Source organism: Plectropomus leopardus, chromosome 19, assembly GCF_008729295.1.
Source record: "Plectropomus leopardus isolate mb chromosome 19, YSFRI_Pleo_2.0, whole genome shotgun sequence".
In the NCBI taxonomy this organism is placed as follows: Eukaryota; Metazoa; Chordata; class Actinopteri; order Perciformes; family Serranidae; genus Plectropomus; species Plectropomus leopardus.
In genome coordinates, this window is record NC_056481.1 from 16,693,576 (window position 1) to 16,711,312 (window position 17,737).

General features: G+C 40.0%; 1 protein-coding gene across 1 annotated transcript; it reads left to right on the plus strand.

Annotated features, from left to right (window-relative positions):
- Nucleotides 1-532: 532 nt before the first annotated feature.
- tbc1d24 (TBC1 domain family, member 24) lies at nucleotides 533-13,075 on the plus strand. Its single transcript, XM_042508668.1, has 7 exons — nucleotides 533-710; nucleotides 4,374-5,484; nucleotides 7,091-7,255; nucleotides 7,772-7,835; nucleotides 8,487-8,582; nucleotides 10,630-10,876; nucleotides 11,854-13,075. Exons 2-7 carry the CDS (start codon nucleotides 4,499-4,501, stop codon nucleotides 12,006-12,008), a joined length of 1,713 nt encoding a protein of 570 aa, XP_042364602.1. The 5' UTR covers nucleotides 533-710; nucleotides 4,374-4,498; the 3' UTR covers nucleotides 12,009-13,075.
- The last annotated feature ends 4,662 nt before the right edge of the window (nucleotides 13,076-17,737 follow it).

Here is a 17,737-nt window from a genome sequence, read left to right on the forward strand (position 1 = left end):
ATTTCAGATCCAACTCTTCACACTGAATATCAGCTCCTCCCCACAGGCAGAGTCCCTCTAAGTAGACACAGCTGGTCCAAAAACTCCTTTGTCCCACTGTCCATTGAAGCCCTCAATACTACTTATGCTTGAATATGTATTATTGTATTTTTTATAATGCTGTTCAGCACAGTATTGTTGTAACATGTGTAGTTTTCATGATGTGCATGTATCTTTCTATCTATCTATCTATCTATCTATCTATCTATGACTACAGTGTGTGTATAATATAGTTAGCTTTCATTCTCAGTCTTTCAAATCTTCAGACTGTTTTATAAGTCCTTGTGGATCAACCAGAGCCTACAGATAAGTGACTGTAAACAGTGTATATTTAACCAGCCCACCTGAGCCCCTCTGTGCAGCTTTAGCAGCTGCACGCTCACAGACGCCGACCGTGACTGAGAGTGGAGCCACTGCGCATGCGCGAGGAAACTTAATATGAATACAGCCTCACGTCTCAAGACATCTCACATCCAGGTAAGGATAACGTCCGTTTACCAGTTGTCAGTCATTCATTATTTGCTTACCAGTCTTCGGTCTCGTGTGGTGGAGGTTAGTCGTATTCCCGTCGCGAGCTTTGTGCTTTAAATGCATCGCTTTTCCTCAAATTCAAGCTGAAATCTCCTCACATCAACAAACTCCAAGACAGCCTGCGGACCAATTGAATTGTGGTTGGTAACATTCATGCTAGCTGCAGCAGCAGCGTTAGCCAACAAATTTACACTGTTTTGTTTTGCCGGATATTTGCATGGCTTTATGTCTGTCTTGCGTGTCATGTTGTCTGGCTGCTAGTTTTGTGTCTGGTTGAGGGTCCCGTTAGCTTCTACATGCACTGACAGGAGCAGCTTGCGGCTAGCTAACGCTAGCAATGCTAACTTGGCAAGTGTGAACGGAAAAGGGTGTATCAGATTTAGTCGGGCGGTAATGTTAAATACTCTGTGACCCGTGTGCAAAGGCTGTAGCTTTCTACTGTCACATCTGCTGGTTAGCTAGCGATAAACGGGTCATTCGACTGAAAATACAGTTTAGGCAGCTTTGCTTGCAATTGCAGCTGTCATTCCAGTGTGTAATGACATTACAATGTTAACGAGTACAGCTCAGGGGTGAGATGACACTGTAACGTTTGCCATTTCTTTGCTAATGTCTATTTATCTGTGTTTGCTGAGCCTCCAAGATAAAACTGATATCCTTGATTAGCCCACAGCAATGTTACCTAACCCTGTCGATCGAGTTTTGCAGAGCTAAGGTGCAGTTTAATGTGCCTGCTCTAACAAGCTTCCTCTAACGCTGGAAGTCAGCTTCCTTATAAAATTTAAATTTGCAATAGATGAGAGCTATGCAACTTATAGCATTGCTGTCACAACGATTGTATGTCTTCAGATTTTGTCAAGGATTTAAGCAAAAAACATGAACACACTGATGGCTTTGCGCATGAAATACAAAATGCATACAGTGTAGTCTTATTTCCCATCCATTAAACAGACAGTAGTTTGTAGTGTAGACCTATACAAGCATATGCAGTATTTGGTGCAATTATTCAATTACAGCAGTACTATGTGCAATTATTCAAATGTACAATATTCTCCGAAGTGCAGGCTATTTTTAACATGTTACACAGATTATATATATTGCATATATTATTGTTTGTCATACTCATGTATATACGTATTGTACATTGTAGCATCACACACTTTTTATAACAATAACATATTAGTTTTATACATTATATTGTAGCATAAGGCAGATAGTTTTAAAATTTTAAACACTTGACATACTCAGTATATTATACATATTTATAATTTTGAATATTTACATATTAGTGCTAAGTGTTTCTTATTATTACTGTATTTATATTTTATATTTGTACACACTTGAAAGACTCAGCACATTATATATATTTATCATTTAAATTTTCACATATTAGTGCTAATTGTTTTTATTATTAATTTATTTCTGTTTTATATTTTTTACACACTTTGTGCGGTTTGTGTGAACCACATTTTCCCCCTGAGAATCAATGAAGTACGTCTGATTCTGATAATGAAAGTGAAGTAGGCTAACTTTACGATCTGGACAGGTACCTATCAAATGAGCAATCATCATAACATAAGGGAAGGGGCGTTTCTAGGATTTTTGGACAGCTCAGCCCAGGTCTCTGTAGGGGGGTCCCCTGGGATTTTTTTTTTTTAATAGAACACAAACTTTTTTTTTGCCACCCTATTTACTGTTAAAAGTACTTTTAAGTAATTAATATTGAGTAGAAACAGTGTAGCTCCTTTCACAACAACACAGACCGATGATGCTCTCAAACAGGCGTTTATTGGGCATTTCTGTCTCTCTGAAGCATCCCCCGCTTGTTACACCTTGAAAACAATTTTTTAAGAATAAACTTTCAAGAGAATGCATCAATACACTGTACACAATGTAATGTAAAAGAGAGAAAACTGCAAAAATGGTGGTAAGCATGAACATGAGCAACAAAAGTGTAATAAAATACCTTGTTAGATGCTTGTCATGTAAAGAGTTGCCAAAAGTCCTTTAAACATCGCTCCGACTGTCCACTTTGGCCTCCGACATTAACAAAAGTCGAGCCTAGCAAGATATCCTTCACACCATGCTCACACCATACACAATCTCAAAGCAATGAACAGTCCCGACCCAAAAACTGAAAATGTGTTTGTGGCGGAGAATGTTTTAATTGTGGCAGGCTGCCATAGTTAAATGTATGGGGACCCTGAACTGTTTGAACGGAATGAAAGATTACTAGATCTTGGGCTTTTTATTATGTGGGCCTATTGTTATTTTGAATGTGTATATACGTATAGCCAACATATTTAGATCCTGAGCTATTTATAAAACCTTCGGGGCAGAAGCCTCTGATGCACAGGCCTAATGACACCACTGGAGGAGCTGTATGAGCACAATACTACACCACTCTGCAGGGCCAGAGCTCCAATGCTCTTTGGACCCATTTTGTTTTTGCCAAGCCTTCCTGTACAGTGTGCAAAGTTAATTTGTCATCATGGGGTAAGTGACCTCATATTAAATGACCAGCACCAAGGTTTAAAGGCTGGCCAGACTGGTTTTCCATCTCATTCAACAGCATTTTATGTTACTGTAGCCTGAATGGCCCCATGCCCTCCCATATATATACACATGGTGGATCTTCGTTCATCTGAGCAAGTGTTCTTAGCATAGAAATAGAATTAATGATGTGCATATACTGTATAATTCCTTGCTCTTACAACATGTTTAATTGACTAAAATGCCAAAGAGTCCATTTCTTTTGTTGGGTCTGGATTCAAGTCTACATTTGACAAATTACATCCTGTGTCAAAGGTAAAATGGCAACATTGAAGTTCATGCACTCTCTGAGTAAGGCAGTAAATCTCTGCAGACTCACGGTAAATGCTTTCACTTTTCATGCTGTAATGTGTTGGTATGCATAATCATGTGACTTGTTGTAAGGCAGTGTGAAATGATCTGATGATTTTATGACCGTCATTTTCAGGATATTGCAAGTGATCTTTGGACATGCATCTCCATGTGACTTGTTGAAGAACATTGTAACAGGATCTGATGATTGTATAACATCCATTCTTGGTGAACTGTACATTGCAAGTGATCTTTGGACATGCATATCTGTTTATCTGAAGGGTAAACATGGCAGGAAATGATCTGATTATTGTATTACAGTCAGTTTTTAGATATATTGACTGGAAACCCTCACAGTGTACAACATTTGTTTTATTCTCCTCACCACCAGTGATCCAACTTTAATTGATTTAATATCAAACTTGCACTGTCGATTAAATCTGTCTGCAGTATATTTGTGCATCACAGGACATCTGAAGTTGCTTTGCGGCTGTCATAAGATAGCCTTGCATTGCATTCCATTCAAGCTACGGGTTGACTTGATTTGTTTTCTCTTCAGATGACATGCATGATGTACATGCATCTTCCATCTGAAGATCTTAACCAGGGCATAACCAGATTAGTAAAATTGGCTAATGTTGTTTTACAGTGCAGATTTACTGTGGCCATTTTGTCATACATCCCCTCTAACTTGTTGCAAATGCACTGTTATGGAAACAGTTATTCAAAACATGTCAACATAAGTCTACGTATTATCCTCAACTAATTGGTGTCATAGACAAGGAGGGAGCTAAGTAAGAAAAAATCATAGGAATTCACAGAGGGTTAGTGTTGTATAAGATCTTCAAGAGATTTTAAAACATGTTTGTCTGTCTAGACTGGCTGATTTTGCAGTTATTTATTTATATTTTTGTGATGATGCTCACTATTCTCTTACTTTTCTCCTTTCTGTCTTCCAGTAGCCATCATGGGCAGCTAAGAAAAACAGGTTAAATATCGGCTGTGTGGAGGACAGAAGGTTAGCAACACCTCGGAGCATCTCTCCTCTCTTCCCACTCAGGCAGTCCATCAAGTTTCCAGCACTATGGCTGAAGAAGAGTATGGCAGTTTTGTGGACTGGAACCAGATGGGGGATCTGGCCAAGAGCAGCGGGCCCACCAAGGTAGACTGTAAAGACCTGAAAGAGTTCAAACAGATGGCTCGGCAGGGTTACTGGGCCAAAAACCACAAACTACGGGCACAAGTCTACCAGCAGCTCATCAAAGCCATTCCCTGCCGCACAGTTACCCCAGATGCAGAAGTGTATCGTGACATTATGGGAAGTGCAGCCAATAAAAAACCCTCCTCAAACATCCCGCTCCCAGAATTTGTGGATGATAGTCCACTGCCACGGTATTGCCTGAAGGCAGAGGCAGTAGCCTCAGCCCACCAGATTATCAACTGCGTAGCTGGACAGTTTCCAGATATCTCCCACTGCCCATCACTACCCGCTGTTACGTCATTGCTCCTGCACTTCAGCAAAGACGAGGCTCAGTGTTTTGAGCACATCAGCCGCATACTGGCCTGCAACGAGCCAGGCAAACGACTGCTGGATCAGACTTTCCTGGGCTTTGAGTCTAGCTGCATGACTTTTGGTGATCTGGCCAACAAGTACTGTACAGCAGCCCACAAACTGATCGTGGCCACAGCCCAGGATGTGCTTGAAGTCTACTCAGACTGGCAGCGCTGGGTGTTGGGTGACCTGCCTTTCAGCCATGCGGTCAGGGTCCTGGACGTCTACCTAGTGGAGGGCTACAAGGTCCTCTTCCGTGTGGCCATTGCGTTGCTCAAGTTCTACCGCAAGCATAAAGCAGGAGCCCAGGGAGGCCAGGGCAACCAGCCGCAGGATTCAGGCAATGTCAGGGCGGACATTCAAGCTTTCATCCAGGGCATTGCTTCCACCGTCACACCTGACAAGTTGCTAGAGAAGGCCTTCTCCATCCGTCTATTTAGCCGTAAGGAGATAACCCTGCTGCAGCTCACGAATGAAAAGTCCCTGCAACAGAAAGGAATCACCGTCAAACAGAAGCGGTAAACTCAATCATCTGATATTTATGTCGTAAACTTTGAGCGTTCCTTTGCCTTATAAATTTAGGCTGCCAGTAGTGGCCTTATTTGGAACTTCTACTGTATATCTCGCTTTATGGTATATGCCATAGACTGTATCAACAAAGTGGACGCAGCCTTCGGGTCTGAAAAGTGAAGTCAGGGTGCAAAATTTAATTTTCTGCCCACCACCCAAATGACTATTGAATATTCAAATTTTACCAGCAACTTAATTCATTACCATTCGGGTTTCTTTTTTTTTTTGGGGGGGGGGGGGGGGGGGGCCCTGCCTTGTGGATAATGCCAATAGCTTGCATTCTTTCCAGTAGCCAGAAGGGGGCAACTGTGGTTACAAAACGAAGCCCAATTGTATTGAAGTTTATGAGAAAATGCCCCTACCTACAATACTGTGGGTGCGTTCGGAAACACTCACTCTGACACAAATTGGACCATTAGTAAATTTGAAGCTCCGCACTCTCAGAGTGTCAGAGTGCGCCCAGGGCACCGTGTCTGGGGAGAAGGAGCAGAAAAGTGCCCAACGAAGTGAAGTGTAATGAACTTAACCATTCGTTAATTCATGGAGAAACAGAACGCTCCATGGCTTCAAACAGCTCTCTCATTTTAGTGCAGAGCATTAGATTGGAGTTAAGAATGCACTTTATATAGCATGCCAGAAAAAGATTAACTGTGTGTACCAGTATATAGTATGACAGATGCAGTATGCCAGAAGTACTCAGATTTTTTACTACATGCGATCATTTTGCAGTATGCAAGCCAGCATGCTTTTCTGACTGTTCTTACCCACAACCCTCTGTTCAGCAGCAGACACTTCACATCGACTGAGCCGCTAACAGATGACAGCTGACTGACAACTGCCTGAAGCCACAATGACTGATGAACAGTCAAATAGTCTTATAATTGTATCATAGGCCTATACTAATTGTTTAAGTGACCAAAATAATCAAAGAGATTACCAGCAAAATACAGTGATAAAAAAAAATGCATATGTAGGTTTATGGATGTATAACATGATATTTTTGTCATGAAGGACTTAGCATGATCTGATTTGATTATTATTCAGCCCTGCAGATTTTTATATAAATTTAATGTCAAACTGACATTGGTAAGAATGTCCTGTTCTTTTTAAGTTTTATACTCTGGCATGCTCTGGGGAATGGTTTAAGTTGCTCTTGCATTCTTGTCTCACATTATGTTCTTGTTTCCTTTTTGTGTGGTTCAACCATGTCTTTCCATCCACCGTCTTCTGTCTCATCTGCACTTCACTCCTGTGTTTTCTGCATTGGTTATTTCACAGTGCTAGGTGGGTTCTCCTCTCTCTTCCACTCTCCACTCATTTCTGTTTCTATCAAATCATTTACCCTCGCAATAGATATGATTTCACAATTGCACTTTGGTCTTCATACACTATGATATTATACCAAACTCATTAAAAAAAAATACAATTTACCTTGAATACAGTCACCATCTTCTGCTTGAAATTACTTGTAAAGGTTTATGCATCACCAGCTGTGTGATCTGCCTCACATTCTGTATCTCTCCATCTCTTCCTGTGTCGCTATTTCTGGGCATCTCCAGGCGGGAACGTGCAGCTGGCTCTTAACCCTGACTCCTTCTCCTCGGAGATTGTCAGTGCCAAGGAGATGCGGGACATCTGGTCTTGGATCCCTGAGCGTTTCGCACTGTGCCAGCCACAACTCCTCTTCACCACCTCCACCCATGGTTGCAGCCTGAACAGGTACACAGTGCTCATTTCAGTACATTAATCCAGCTTTTGGCTGCTGCTCACAGTGTAAATTTCCGGCACTGTTCTGCATTGACTCTTGGGATCTGATTTATGGCCAAAAGGCTTAAAGGAAAGTTGAATGGAAACATGAAAGCAAAAACTAAAGAACATATGTCAGAAGCAAAACAAAGCTGTATATTTGAAATAAAACTTGCAAGAATTAATGTTCTAAGACTGCTGTCATAAAGTCAGTCTACTTTTTGCCTAAATGTCTTCTATAAGTAGAACAGACTGTCTGCCGTAGCCAGCAGGCCTGCCATTGTGGAACACTAGTAATTAGTCTTCTATAATATAATTAAGAAGCCATTAGCTGAGAGTTTTGTTCTATATTTAAACAGCGCCTGACTCAACTCTACATGCAGGTGTGCTTTGAAAAAAATATAGAAATCTAAAGGTTAATCCCTAGATTCACAATTGGATGTTTATTTCATTAAATGCAATGAATTAAACTTTAACATTTTCTTCCAGATTCTACCAACATTGTGAAGGCTATGAACCCACTCTGCTCCTCATCCGGACCACAGATGGTGATGTAAGCAACACACACACACACACACACACACACACATACACACACATACACACAGCAAACTCTTTTGTTTCCCTCATGTTGGAGGGGATGCAGGGTGCACATTATTATGATGAAAATTTTATACAAACAACATGATGACATCCTCATAACACACCATCGGATATTTTATGTAATGATGATAAGATCGGTAAACTGTCTTAAAGGAACACTTCATCCACAAAACGAGCATCTATAAATCAATTATTCACCCCGTGTTGCTGTGAAGTCGTGAAGAAAATGTTGTTTTTTTATGCATGCCTCCATGGTGAACAGAGACGGTAAAAAGGGAGAACTTTCTAGATGAACTGAAGTAAGCTACTGCATTTGGTGTGTACTATAGGTACTTATATAAAAAAGTAGCTTTGTGCATTTAAAAACCTCAGGTTTTATCCTTGTTCTGTGCCCTGTGAACTGGTGTCAGGGGTCATGATTACACAGCTGTCATTTGATTGGATTATGGTGCTACAAACAGATCTCCGCACAAACACTGTAAGCTAATAAATAGCGGTCTTCTACTAGTGTGACTGTTCAAGTATTTTAGAGAATAAAGCCATTAGACGAGTAAATCAAAAAGATGAACTCATTGATAACCATTCTGCTTTTTTGCTTCAGGTATGTGGAGCCTTCCTGTCCACAGACTGGGAGGAGCGCAAGAGAGGAGGAAACAAACTAAGCTTCTTCGGCACAGGGGAGTGCTTTGTCTTCAGAGTGAGTTTATTTCTACTTACTATTTTCCTTTTCGTCGACAAAACAAACCTCGAGGGTTCTGGACATAGAAAGCAGAATGTTTTCATTTTAAGCAGTACCACATTTTAGCCACCAGAGTGTACCATCCACTCTGTTTTCACATGTTCTGGATTTCTGTGTCACTGGCCGCATTTGACTCAGGCCGCAGGCTCCCACTGGAAAAGCCTGCCTAGTAGGTCACAATGCATCATACTGACATGTATCGTGAATTGCCTTTAAAGACATATGTCTACGAAAACAACCGCACATCTTACTATTCTGCTTTGATCTTTAGTTTTAAGAACACCTGGGCTAGAAATAGCAGAACAGACTGACTCTCTAATGCCTTGTGTATGAATTATTTACTGGGTATGTGTCATTGCACAGCTGTGGGCTGTCTGAGTCAGAAAACACCATCATCTCTCACGCTAATACTGAAGTACACACACATCGGAAACTCCTGTAACCTGACCCAGTAGTATCTGGCCTGGCCCTCACCTGACACCAAAAGAAAATGGAGACGTTAGCAAGGACTGATGTCTGTGTGCGTTTTTTTTTATTTGGTTCACTAAATCCTTTATTTATAAGGACACAAGTATAAAGAATAAATGTATACCTTTTCGGTATGCGGAAATTGAACAAGTTTGACATTAGTTTTACAAATAAAAATACTTGGGTATAGTCTTAAAATGAGAGATTTAGTTTTTTTGCAGCTTATTCCGTTAGTAAGGAGCATTGTATTTGAAAGCAGTTCTCCCAAGCTCAGTTTATACACGAAGTACAGCTTAAGTTACAATATCCTGTAATTTGATAGTCTAAGTTGTGGATTTATATGTAATAGAGATTAAGTTTCATCAATACAACTCCTCTGTGTCTTCAAACCTGTGCAGCCAGGGACGGTCGTAACAGAGAGGAATAATGGCGTGTATTTTTTGCCTCCGAAAAAATAGTAGTCAGGTCATCACATGAAGTATCTTTTATGGTTAAAGGGTTGGTTTACTGTCTTTTTCCTGTTTTACAAATAGAAACTCCCATTCAGCTGTTATCAAAAAGTGGTGACGTAGGTTATAGCAGGGATGTCCTCCCCTCTAATCCCTCCCTCTACACAACAGTTCCCCAACAGCGTAAGCATAAAGGAGGAGATAGAGGAAGTGTTTTTATTAAACCTTTATTTAACTTAGGGAAATACACATTGATATGCAATGTAACACTGCATTTGCACTGTATAAACACATCTACAGATCCATAGTCTGTGTATTACCCACAGTTGGACAATGATCTGCACGCTCCCTGTTAGAATAAGCAAACAGAGTACCAGGGCACAGAAGCTAAACAATGTAGCCCACTGCTGTGGACACCATGTTTGTTTGGACTCAAAAGTCACACAGTAACACAAACTAAGAAATTACAGGCAGCAGTGGACCAGCAACTCTGTTCTGTGAGGTAAAATGACTGCCAATTGAGTTTGGTGGCTGTGGTAGGGGCGACAGCAAAACATATAAAACATAAAACATATTTTATCCTCCTTATTAAAGGACCACCTAAAAGAAATCAGTATTAGTTCAGTGCACATGATGTTTACATTACTTAACCACTTTACCTTGCTGTCAGACAGCCCTTTCTGACAGGAAACTGTAGCCCTTTTTAGAGTCACCAGACTATAGACAGGAAATGTTATTTTAACTTTCGAAACCAAACTAATGTGGCGTTCACACAGTATATGGGTTTCTATGTAATTATCCTGTAGAAACCTTTGTCAGGTCACATGGTAAAATGTTTCAGGAAGGCTTGAGAAAATGGCATTTTGATGCTAAAACATACACAATTCAACAAAGATTTAAATTTTTGGATTTGAACATATAAGGAACACTACCGGAAGCTACAGAATTATATTAATAGCAATGTACTGGTGTGATATTGTTAAGAAAATGGGAATTTCTTCTAATCTAAACAAATGTGCAGCACTACTCCATTTAATGTGTGATGCTCAGGGTTGTGATAGATGATAAATGGCTGTTTCTTTTGCTAGCTGAAGCCAGAGATGGAGCGTTATGAGTGGGTGGTGATCAGACACCCTGAGTTAGCCTCCTCCATCAAGACTGAGGTCCAGGAAGACGCAGCCTCCTCTGAGGGGCAAAACTCAGACAACAACATCCTAAAGCAGCCAGAGAAACCTGCTGGAGACCTGTCGCCCTTCCTCTCGGCTCGCCACTTCAACCTTAACTCCAAGAATACTTCCATGTTCATGGCTGGCAACTTTGACTCCATCATAGTGGGTGAGTGCTGTATTACTTTATATCGTTGTTGTGTATTTTGCATTTCTTGTCCCTTTTTATGCCTCTGTGCTGGTGGTAGACGTGGCCTGTATCATGTTTTCGGGTTACCAGTCTCATTCTCGTTAAAGCAATATCTCAAGAATGCCTTGAGGAAATTTCTTCACATTTGGCACAAACATTCACTTGGATTCATCGATGAAGTAATTCGATTTTGGTGTTCAAAGGTCAAGGTCACTGTGACCTCGTCTCTCTCATTCTTGTGAACGTGATATCTCAATAAAACCTCAAGGGAGTTATTTCAAATTTTGCACAAATGTTCACAGGGACTCAATGATGAACTGATTCGATTTTAGAGGGCGAAGGTCAAGGTCATTGTGACCTTGCCTCTGTGTCATTCCAATGAACACAAATCTCAAGAACACCCTATGGAAATTTTTTAAAATTGGGTACAAACATCCACTCTGACTCAATAATGAACTATTTGTAATTTGGTGGTCAAAGGCCAAGGTCACTGTGACCTCACAAAACATGTGTTTGACCATAACCCAAGAATTCATATGCTTCTAAGGCCCAAAAATTACACACAAATGTTGAACAGAATAAAATTATGAGGTGATGACATTTTATATCCAAAAGATCAACTTCACTGTGACATCATGATGAAAAACACGTTTTCTGGCCATTACTAAACATCATATCTCTGGAACCAAATGGAAGACATTTGGACAGACAATGAATTGGTGACACTAATCCTGGATGACCATCTTGAAACTGTGCTGAATATATAGATCTTCTGAACTGCCGGGGGGAAGATGTGTGTGAAGCATCCATGTATTTACAAACATGTATTTACACTGTATGTGCAACCTGACCGCGAGGCTGTTATTCTAGTTTTTCAAGTGAAAGCCATTTGTAGAAATGCGGTCTTTGTAGTAACTTGATACTAATACAAGCTGTGTGCTCTTGTATGTGATCAGGGGGAGGAGACGGCAACGCTCTGTATATCGACTCTGAGCTGAACCATGGGCGCGCTGGCAGGTGTGCCACCTTTGACAACCCGCCCCTGTGTGCTGAGAGCTTCCAGGTTTCTCTGCTAGAATCGTGGGGCTTCCAGGATGCCATGGCCTCATAATGGTTTACACAAAAAATCACAAAAATGTACGTTGATCTATACGGACATGGAAAGTTGCATATTCATGCACACAAATTTGAGCATTTAAGCACATAAACGTAAAAAATCTTGTTTTTTAAATGTCCAGTTAAGTGTTAAAGGTGGCAAACACAGTTATATACAAAGAATTACATCCGTCCTGCAAAGTCATAGATGATTAGCTATTTTTTATTTATTTATGCAGGTAATCCAAATTTCAACATGTGAACAAAAATTTGATGTTTATGTGTGTTTTATTTTTGTATTTTGAAATTTGTATTATGGATGGCTAATTATGTATAAGTGTCTGGTAATAAGAAGGAGGTCGGAATCAACTAAAAGGTTTTTTTAGTTGTTTGTTTTGTTTTTCTTTGCTATGTAAAGTGGAGCGTGTTTGTGGTCATGCTGAGCTGAAACATTCGAAGTAGCTCAATCTGCCAAATTTACTGTATAGCGATTTCTGCAGTTTTGTTATTTACCAGACCATAACGTCTAAGATAAAAAGTGTGAAATTATGAGTTGATATGGTAAAAGGTTCTACAAAATGATGGAAAACTAAGATTAAAATGTAGTAAAGTTTCAAGTCAGCTAAGTTCATAGTCAATTCCTTTGATTTGGTGTACATACGTGCGATGAATTACTGTGGTAAAATGTTTGTGAATATTAGTGGTGAATTTGAGTGTTGCCATTTTGCACCAAGTGTCAGAGCCTCCTTTTGAATGAGTGGCAGTTTCTTCCCTCTGTAGTGTATGGATATTCATGTGAATAACAGTAGAAACTTTTCCCAGAAAAAAAACTCTGTTCTTCATTTATGAGCAATGAAGATAAATGCAGTTTTCTCATCCTCATTTTTTTGCCTCTTTTCCTGTGACTTCCGTCCTTTGTGAACATAGTTACATAAGAAGTCCAAAATGTGCCGATTTGGCAAAGTGTTGTTGGGATTATGCACCCTGTTTATATCTGTATGTTCAAAATGTGCTCCAGTGAATGTTAAATTGAGTAACTACAAATATATTGTACATGTGAAAATACAGCTATGTGCTTTCAAATGATGTGGTCTTTGTTTCGTTGTCTCGCTACTTATTGCCTTTTTTTTTCCAAAGCTATCACATCTCTGTCTCTGCAAAGAGAGTTACATTTCTTCAGACTCTCACAGAAGTGTGCCAGATGCCTTTTAAAGTCAGCTGACCATAAATTCGACCCCCTAATCTTACTCTGCTCCCAGTAGTTGCAGCTAGTGTCTCCCAAAATGAAGTTTTATAAATGTTATATGAAAGTCACATTTTTAATAACATAGTAAAACCCCTGTCATACAATCATTTTCATTAAATTCATTTTTAGTGCAACTTTTTAATGATGAATACTAATGCAAACCTTTTAAAAAGTACATTAAAAAAAACAAATTTTCTTTTCTTTAAAGAAAAACTTTCAGATAGCTGCAACATTTAAGAAATTGGGAAACTTTACATTGATTTTAGTGGATGCATTAAATGACTTCTACAGTAGGTCTCGGTTTAAAACATTAACTATATGACTACTGAATCACTCATTCACACTGCTTGATGCACATTGTCTATTTTTTGTTTGAATGTCTGCTTTGTGGAAGCTGACAGCGAACTGCATGACTGGAAAATATTTAACAGAGATGAGTCAGATATGTCTACAAATACATCTGTAAAAGCCTTCTCTTTTCAACAATCAGCTCTTTTGCAGAAGGAATAGTTTAGATTGTTTGAAGTTGGGCTGTGTGGGTTACTTATCCACAGACAGTATGTTACATACAGTAGTTTGTAGTCAGCACACCATCAGTTTAGAAAAGCAGCCTGGAGTCTGACATGCAAGCTTAGCAATGTACTGCTGTGGAGGGGGTAACAACAAAACATATTTCTAAAAAAAATAGTCCCACCTAAAAAAATCCTTATCAATTTAAATGTTACCTCTATTTAGACTATTTTCATTGCCTTACTGTAATGTCAGTGATTTCCAATCGGAAAATGAAGGTGTTATATTATTCTCTTTAAAGCCAAGCTTCACTGAGAAAAGCAGTGATTTAACATCAATAAACAGAAGCTTCTGGTCTACCGCTGCCTCAAAAATGTGTTTGTGTTATTGTGTGATTTTAGCTTTTAAATGGTTTAGTTCAGACTTACCAAGGTGACACTATAACACTAACTAACTGATCAAAGCAGTGGTAGACCAGCAGCTCGAGCTGGCTTTGACAAGAGCATAAATGGGGAACTGAAGCAGTTAATGTCTTCCCCATCGGAACAGGCTGTCTGACAAAAAAAAGGTTAAGGAAAATACTCTAAATATAGTGTACTCTTAAACTGATATTGATTTTCTTAGGTGGGACTTTTTTTAGACGGCTGTGCTGCTGATGCCCATCCACAGCAGTACATTACTTTGCTTCCGCGTCAGACTTCAGCCTCCTTCTCCAAACTGGAAGCGTGTTGACTGACATCTAATGTATGTAAATCAATGACTATGGATAATTGCCCCATACAACCCCACTTCAAAAAATCTGAATTATGCCTTTAATAAAGAAACGGGATACACTTCACAGGCACTGCTAAACACAGTAAAAATTTAGAAAGATATGCTGACATACAAACATTTATGTAAACATGTCAGTATGGCGGCATCCCATCAATACAGTACATTAAAGCTGTATTAAAATGTATGGCCAATTCATTTGCTTTGGGTGCGGCCCAGCCTGATGCATCTGGAGGAATTCAGTATCTTAGCAGGCATAGTGGTGGAGTAATTCCTTCTTTGTAATTGGCATTGACTCCATCTTGCCATGGCTGTGCTCTTCATTCAGGAATTACACTTCACTAATCACACATGCACTCCTATATTTAGCTGCTCCTTTGGGTGTTGGTCTGCGGCTTCTCCTGAAAACCATGCTTTCCAACATCGAGTAAGATGCTTAAGTATTTAACACTACACTGAGATGGGTCTCTGCTTGACCAGTCCCCTCGCCTCAGATAACATGAGGCTATGGACAGGGGATTAGGAGGCAGACTGAGGAGCTCATGGCAAATTAATAAATAATAATAATAATAATAACAACAACAATACTTCCATCATTATTATTATTATGTCTTCCATTTCCACAGGGACTGTACTCTTATTTTTTTTTCTTTAGCTTGACCCTTCATGGACCTTCAAATATATTTCATCATGTTAACAGAATGCTGGAAAATAAATTACAATCATATTTAGACTAAGCTTAGGATCAAGCAGCAACCTCTGAGTTTCAGTTCATTGAATGGATACATGAAGATGGCTGCAAATCTGAGTAACTCCCCACTGACCCCAACGTTAATATGTCCATCTTCACAACAGAAATTAACATGTTTACAGCCCGGTACAAAAAACTATTTTGGATTCTATAGCTAATTTCAGCATTCATGATAACTGTACAGAGGTTACATTTTATTCGGCCAAATGTTACACATATTTAAGGGTGGGGCTGCTTGGGTGACAGGCTTTCTGCCAATGGTGTCCTCAGCTTCCAGTCAGATCCATCCCTCGCTCCCCCATAGGTCCAAGCTCTGGTCCAAATATGGTCACTTCTGGCTCCAAAAAACTAATACGGCAATGGAAGAAATTCGGAACCTAAGGCTTCAAAATGGCAGTCCACAAACCAATAGCTATGTCCACTGTTTAGTCTATGGTTGCATTCTGCAATGTTCAATGTTCATTTGGACCATTGGCTCTATAATACTAGATTGCCACTGGCAAATTACATTATCAGCTGTCATTGCGGATAAATTCTGTTTTCACTGTGATAAACCAAGCCAAATAAAAAAAATCTAACTCCCTCCCCACTGTTGGAAAAATGTAGCCTGTTTGAATTTCCTCCCCTGTTTTGCACCATCCTCACCCTCTCATAAATAACAAACAGTCCCTTAATATTTCTGAAATGAGTGAGAAAAGATTGACTTCTTTATTCCAGTCAGAACGAAAGACCTATAGTTATGTTTTTGGTCGCACTGAAACCAGCCCATACAGGGAAGACGTCAAACTCAAGACTAGCTTTGCTCAGTGACTTCCCTTAAGAGATCCAGTGCAAAATCTAACACAAAATATGACTCTTTGTGGATTTGTAAGCTGGTCTGATCATATAATTAAGTACCAGAACCAGGTAAAGATAAAGGATCTAGATCTAGATTCACATCAACAGTGTTGCCTCTATATCTAATCACAGTGTTGTGTGCATTAACAAATGCTTCACAGTGCATTTTGACAGGTATCTTGATTGAATCATGCCCTTGTGAGAACTTCTCACAGTTCCCTGTTTGCCTTCCTCAAACATCATCTGAAGGACCATCCATCCAAATATACCTGTTACAAACTATTGATCAGTGCAACTCAAGGACAAGAACATCCACAAAATAAACAAGAAACAATAAGCACATGGGCTATCATATTGCTGCATGATGTCAAATGAGCAGGTTGCAAATGTCCACTGAGTGTGTATCTCAGGCAGGAACATCATAATCCGGCCTCAACAAAAGGGCTACATCCCTGTCCACCTAAACGAGTCCTGGATCAATAAGTCAGTCGGCAGAGGAAGAGAAAACCCAGTGAAAATCATCTCATTTACTGTGACCTTTTTGTTGCATCACTGCACATCACCTGTGCCTGCAAATGATCTGTTCTCATTGCAGAATGCAACCTTGCATTTAGTGAGATGTTTTCCGAGTAAAGTGAAAGAAACATGGTGTAGAAATTGCATCATAAGTGAAGGAGCTTTACAGTGATACAGAGGGAGGGGTCCTTCTGTAGTGATGACTGGACAAGGCAATGCAGAGGGAGCAGGATGGAGGGATGGATGGATGACTGGAGGAAGAGTAGGCATGGGGACTGCACACGCTTCCTCTGACTCACACACATTACTCCCATGGTGTCCTAGCTTCTTTCGACCCCTCCTCTTTCTGGATCTCTGCTCTTGCTGGGAGCTATACACTGGATGGGGGATTCTCTGTTCCCTCCCCCCTCCTCATACACACTCAACCATACACACTCAGCCTCAAATTCTCTCACTCTCACACTCCACGTTTCTGCATGTCGCAGCTTACTGTAAACCCACCCTCTGCTGCATGGTAGAGCCCTGGTGCAAAATGCAAAAATGTGTTTAAACCATAGACTGTATACAACTATGTTATATACAATCTATGGCTTGAACATACGCAGCATTTGGAGTTTTAGTGTTGGGTGAGGTCTCTTTAATCAACAGTGAGGTTGTCCTGGAGCAGATTACATGCACTTTGGCTTATGACATGTATAAAGTATACTATAAAGTGTATTTTCTTGATTTTGGCTGAAATAACACAAAATATATTTTTTTCATTAGCCTGGCAGTGTCTCCACACCCTCTTTGCTTATCCCCATCATTTCATCCTCCTGCTTTTGAAGGGTGAATGCGTACATATGAAAGGGGAAGCCTGCAGCGGATCACACCAAAGTGATGCCCAATAGGGGTGACCTTCAAAAAAATATGAAAAAGAAACAAAAAACATAACACACTTTATTTGAATAGAACGAGCCATTTATCTTTTTAAGTCGCCATTTCTTGTTTCACAAAGTCGCCGAGTGGCACGGTGTATCATTAACGAACTTTGTTTTAGTGCGCCCCCCACACCCAGTCGATGATAGGTTTTATCCGTACGGCCAGTCAGGTGATATTTTCCGCTTCGCCATTT

What these genes read in the sequence shown, in the direction of transcription:
- tbc1d24 (XM_042508668.1), top strand. Translation starts at nt 4,499, where the DNA reads ATGGCTGAAGAAGAGTATGGCAGTTTTGTGGACTGGAACCAGATGGGG. An exon ending in GGGAGTGCTTTGTCTTCAGA is followed by an intron (nt 8,583 to 10,629) that starts GTGAGTTTATTT and finishes TTCTTTTGCTAG; the next exon opens with CTGAAGCCAGAGATGGAGCG. An exon ending in CTTTGACTCCATCATAGTGG is followed by an intron (nt 10,877 to 11,853) that starts GTGAGTGCTGTA and finishes GTATGTGATCAG; the next exon opens with GGGGAGGAGACGGCAACGCT.